Genomic DNA, 5,997 nt, shown 5'->3' with positions numbered 1-5,997 from the left:
AAGGCCTGGCAATGACAGGCGAGGGTGGAAGATCCACAGGAATTGGACCTACTGAAGGACCGGACACAACCAGGAGATCAAAGGTGTGATCACCTAACCTCCCAGGCAAGAACCTTGCTGTGCCAGGGGTGCATCAACAAATGGGTATTGTCGTACCCGATGCTGTGCCAGTTGGGTCAGACCTGAGGAGTCATGCCCCGAACACAAATTAACTCCCTCGAGCACAAACACACGAGACCCGGAAGGTAGGGACCACTCCCATAGTGCTGGACCGCATGGCCTACCCGGATGATGAAAGAAATGAAGTGGAGAGAAATATGACAATGCTACATACCACGAGTGTACTGACCTGGTTTGTCAGAGAAAAGTGGCTTTGGCCGGAGGAAGCTGCCAAGCGCCGGTGATGAGGGCCATGATCTTGGCCAGTGATTTCCTTGAGGCTGGTCAAAGAGGTGTCAAGTGGAGCAGACATGGTATTTCAATTGAAAGTGTTGAAAGTGTTGAGATCAGGTAGAAATCAAGTTGTATTCAGGTTGAAATCAGTTATCACAAGGATGATGTTTCAGTAAAAACAAGATCAGTGATTAACAATGTAAAATTCCATTGATTGTTTGTCCTTGTTTGGTTGTGGTTCAACTTTCGGCAATTGCTGGCGCCTTGTGTTCAACTTCGAAGTTATCAATAATCAGTGAATCAGTTGACAGTTCATCACAGAACATGAACTCCCCTGCTACAGTTAGATTCAATGACCCTCCAGTCACTGAATATAACTCAATGGATGTGGATGAATCAACCATGTCCCAGATGTCAACAGGTATGTTCAACATCCATCATACCTTATTAATTTACCGGACATCCTCAGATCAATTAAATCTTGGGCCAGCTGATGACCCAGAATCATGTTCTGTGTCATCCAATGGTCCGGAGGTCTTTTCTTTAATTTACGGTGAGTTTATCAATTGATATGATGACCATCTAATCATCCATGGTCACTCAAATCTCACAGATCATTCACCTCCAGCTCAATGTGATCAACCAGGCCTCCCGGTTCACCCGGACCTATACCTCGGGCCTGAGGATGACCTGATGGCTGGGATGCACGGTGAGTATTATTTAAATCATCTAACAATGCATGTTAACACAAAAATCTTGCAGATCAGTCACATCCGGCCCAACCTGATATGCTGGGTCTAGCCATCCACCCGGATCTCTACCTTGGGCCTGATGAAGATATTATGACTGAGATCCCAGGTATGTCCATCCATTGAAATGAAAAGTCCGGCCATCCCTGGTTACTAAAGCCTGACAGATCCATCACCTCCGGCCCAACCTTATCACCCAGATGTACCCATCCACCCAGACCTGTACCTCGGGCCTGATGAAGATTTTATGCCAGAATTCCCCGGTCTGTCAATCAAAACATCTCACCATCCCTGTTTACTAAACCCTTACAGATAAATCTCTTCCGGACCAACCTGATCAACTGGTTTCCCCCATTCACCCAGACATGTACTTAGGCCCTGAAGATGATCTGATTCATCTCCCAAGCGATTGCAAAATATCCCGAACGTGATTTGCCACACCCGGATGTCACTTATGAAGAATTGCTTGCCATGGTCCAGGATCTCCGGCCATTTGAGTCTTACAATCACATAGGCAGTGAGTATCTGATATAATCATTTATCTTTCTGCTAATTTGTCTCTTAGTTCAATCCATTCAAGATCGGGTCCGGGATTACAAACAGCGACACGGACATATTCCCGACCCATCCATCCAACAACTACTCGAGGCTGAGAGACCATTCCGAACTGCCTGGGCAGAAACATCTGACAAACTCAGAAGAGCTGATGAAGACCTCCGGAGGCTGCAAAGAGCTGAATGTTTGACTTCTAAAATGCTCAAGGTATTAGATTCCCTCATTCTTAGGTTTGAAGATCAAATTCAAATGTAAATTACACAATTTCTGTTAGTAGACAAATTACCTGTGAACTTCCAAATTTTTATGAACCCACTCACATCATGTAAACTACTTAATTATGGATGTATTGAACTCCCATTTCCGATGTATTCACTATCCGAGGACTACCGAGGCCTGAGTATTGATTACTGGGTCCATGTTTTGAGTCCAGCACACCAATAACCTACTTCCTATTGCATGACATGGATATGTACATAAGGGGAGACAGTGTGGGATAAGTCCATCACTTCCTTCCCCTCACTCCAGTCACCTGAGGAGTACTGTCTAATGGCTTTGGCATCGACTTACTCCGGGTGGTCCTCGCCAATAGCTCAATCACTGCTCTCTTTCCCCACATCCTTTTTGGAGCCGGCGATGTTTTCCTCCCTTCCATTGCAACATCATCGTCAACCTCACCAATGTTGCCATTGGTTAACCCTGCCAGGAGGTCTCCCATTCGAGATGTCAGCAGTGCACCACGTTTTGCCGGCTTGACTGGGCGAGGCTTTGGAATTGACGGTGGGATTGCCATCTCTGCATGTGATGATGAAGGACCTTCTCCGGTTCTGGTTCTCCTTTTCGGTGATCTACCATCAGCTGAGTCATTATCATCATCATCATCATCATCATCATCATCATCCGGATGATGAGTGTCATTCCCAAAATCACTGTCGGGTTCAAAGGATGAATCACTAGGGCTTCGGATGATTACCCTTTGCGTGTTTTTGACTTTACCCGTCCGATGGGAAGGCAACCCACCTGATACGACCGATGCTACCATGTTGCCATCTTTGTTCTTCTATGCTTTGAACGTGAATGTTGATCCTTTGCCTTTCTCCTGCCGAGCATACCAGAAATTGAGGAGGGCAGTTGTGTCCCAATTTTGCAACTTGGAAGGCTCCTTCAAGTCGACATCCACCGGAAGATATCTTCATGACACAAAGTCATCCTGGCATTGAAGGATGGTGCTCCATGGCACTACTGCCTTGTCGATCCCCAAACAAATCCCTATGTCGATGCATTCAACAATGTCCCGGATGTAGCAAGGATTGACTCACGATAGTGCGATGTGAGAAAAGCCCTGACGATGGCCTTCTTCTCCTTGAGTTTTGTTTCAGTGATGTCTGGAAGCAACGGCATCCCATCCTCGTCAGTGTCGAGCTTGAAGGCTGGTTTTCGGATTCTCTTGCAACCTCCCTTCATCTGTCGGCCACCTTCCCGTGCTCCGGCACCTATCATGGAGACCATCAACACACCCCTCCCAGTATCAACAGTTTAAACACTCACCAAACTGTTCCTGCGCATACTCCTGCCACACCGGCTCGATGTCCTCCCAGTCCTTTGTCTTCATGAAGCTGTCCCCATCTCCTAATGCCTCGCTATTATCATGCCTGCGTGAAATATATTGGGTTGAAAGATCTGCGATGACAGGTAAAATTCACTCACATCCCGAACAGCACCTCGCCCTGTTCATTCTTCCAAGCTGACAACACAAACACTCTCATCCCGCACTGCCTCCACATCTCCTTCGAAAGTGCTCCATATATGCAGGTCCCTTCTTACGGGTGACCTGTGCTTGTATCTCAGGAGGACAGTTGTTGGACCATTCTTTGGCAGTTTCTTTTGCCTTCTCCAACTCGTCGTCAGACAATTCAGCCATGACTCTCTTCACAGCCGCCTAATAATGCTTGAACATACCAGGATCTCCTGGCTTTGCCCCAGACTCATCCTCAATCCTCTTCAGCACCTCTTCCCGATTCTCCTGGTAGATCACCATCCTAGGTGTCCATTTCCTCCCATACTTTATCATGTCCTTGCTTTCCTTCTTTTTCTTGTTGTTGAACAACCAAGTCTTGTACATCTGAGCATTGAAGGAAGTGTACGACATTGAAATTTTTGTTTCTCATCGCAACAAGGATGTATCACCTGCTTCCTCTTTTTCCATTGTCCTTGGTCCACCTTTGGCGCAAACAACCTGGCAGCCCTGGCAATTGCAGTGAAAACTGCCCGCTTCTCGCTCCTTTTCGCAGAAGTCCACTCAGGAAGGTAGTTCTTCAGCTCAGTAATTTCGGTTTCGGTGAGCTTCTGTGTCTGGGGTTGACGTGCGCTATGTCTTCCAGGAGACAAGCGAGTGGAATGACCTGATCTTGCCATGGTGACTCTGATTGGTGAATGTGCTGAGGGTAAGCAAGGCATAATTAATATTGGTTCAAAGTTCAACTTTGACCAAAGCCTAACAGTTGGTTAATCAACCCATATCAGACATGATGTCATTAATGGAAATCAATTTGTAATGAACAACCAATACTGCACAAACATAGCATTGGAATAACAATTCATGCAACCTTCCTGAGCTAATGCTGTTCTTGCAACATTCAAAAATAAGATGAAGATAGGTCTATGCACCCTGCTGCAAAAATCCCACAGGGTAGAAGCAAGGGGCAGCAAAGGTAGGAGAACTTGGGTCAAGGTCCCCCTTGCAAGCGCAAGACGACATGCCTACAGGTCCATGCCTAACTCTCCCCTGGAATCACCAACACTTCAGCCTGTTCCTGCACCACCTACTTGGGAAGACTGTTCTGATAATACTTATGAGCAAGACCAAGGCTCATTTGAGCCTTTGCAGCTTTCAAAAACAATGGTAAGTGAATGTAAACTGTTGGAGTGTCGTTCAAACCTTGCTAAATATAACAAATGCAGAGCCAGAATGACTACCTGAGGCAATCGCTCCAAGGCAGGAATCATATCTGCATCACCTCCTGGATTGAGAAGCTCCTCCAGAAGATAGGAGATGCATTGTCTGCAACCAGGATGGGGTCTACAAATGTCAAGATTGACTTGGGGAGCCACTCTATTGCATGGGATGTTGCAGGAGTCAGCATTGTTGCAATCCTTTCCACTGGATCAGTCAATGGAATGGTCAATTCTTTGAGCAAAGTTGTCTCGCTCATGTCGGACTCATCATACACCTCAGTCATGATGGCAGAGAATCTCCTGCACTTGCAAATAGGTGGGATTTGTTCGAAGGAGACGAACCCGAAGACCAGCTTGAGCCTGAAGATCTACCATCCGTGTCGGGACCAGAGTTCCAGCCTAAGGAAAAACACCATGGTCATCATCAACAAGTCCAGAGTTCATCGGAAAACAAACTACGGAGACACAGAGATTAGACGTAGCTCAGCAATGAGATCGTCTCCAAGGCCAGATAGATGGATTTACTCGTTCTGCTGTCACGCATCTTGGGGAGGGATTCGATGCAGATGATGATCCTGACGACTTGAATGTAGACATCCTAGATGATCTTGATGATGACCTGGAAGATTTACTGAGACATCTGATACATTTATGAACTCCCCCGAGCTCATTGTGATCCCATTGCCATCAAACCTCAGGGTAGATCGATGCAGACACTTTATGGCAGAGGATCTCATTCCGCTGGAGATGTACCTTCGCAAAGGGCAGGCAAATGATGCACTTCACAACCTCCGAATTCACTTGTGCAACAAAGCAATCCTATTCCGAACGACGATCAGGCAAGCCAAATCTCACCCTGCATGTGAGTATATATACTAAGACCAGGAAGCAAATGATGAAACTTGACCCAGGGCATGACCAGCTTCAGAAATACAAACCCTGCTTCACGAGCAGCTCAAAGTCAGCACTGCCGTAGGTAATCCAAATGCCCCTGGTCAACGAAATGAATCCCTCGCTTGGTTCTGATCTGTCGAGGTCAACATGGGGGGTCCAGATAAATTGGTGGAATGAGGAATGTGAGTTCCCTAATGCTCGACACGTCCGATGTTGAGCTGACCGGACGAATATGAAGTTTACCAGTTCACTGGCTCCAGGCAAAGGCACTACGGGATCGATGGAAGGAAGAGCTGATGTTGGTCCAATTCGAGATGGATTGGACATGTAACTTTTTCTTGTGGAAAGCAGCCCAATGGGACCGGATGCAGGAATCATTCACAAAATGACTTCCGGGTCATGCATGCTACTCCGGAAGGCAATCCCAATGTATTCATTGCTGGTGCAGGAC

The 5,997-nt window shown here is 46.7% G+C and overlaps 1 protein-coding gene across 1 annotated transcript; it reads left to right on the top strand.

The window, feature by feature from the left end:
• Window positions 1-4,795: 4,795 nt before the first annotated feature.
• EDB93DRAFT_1062395 (uncharacterized protein) lies at window positions 4,796-4,954 on the top strand (the record flags this gene model as incomplete). The annotated part of the gene is made up of 1 exon (XM_041444849.1): window positions 4,796-4,954. A coding segment is annotated over one exon (159 nt), but the record flags the coding sequence as incomplete, so codon positions are not given.
• Window positions 4,955-5,997: the final 1,043 nt, after the last annotated feature.

Source organism: Suillus bovinus (genome assembly GCF_016758785.1).
Source record: "Suillus bovinus strain UH-Sbo-P2 chromosome Unknown EDB93scaffold_514, whole genome shotgun sequence".
NCBI classification, from domain to species: Eukaryota; Fungi; Basidiomycota; class Agaricomycetes; order Boletales; family Suillaceae; genus Suillus; species Suillus bovinus.
The sequence above is the reverse complement of the archived record's forward strand: the minus strand, read 5'-3'. Positions and strand labels throughout refer to the sequence as shown.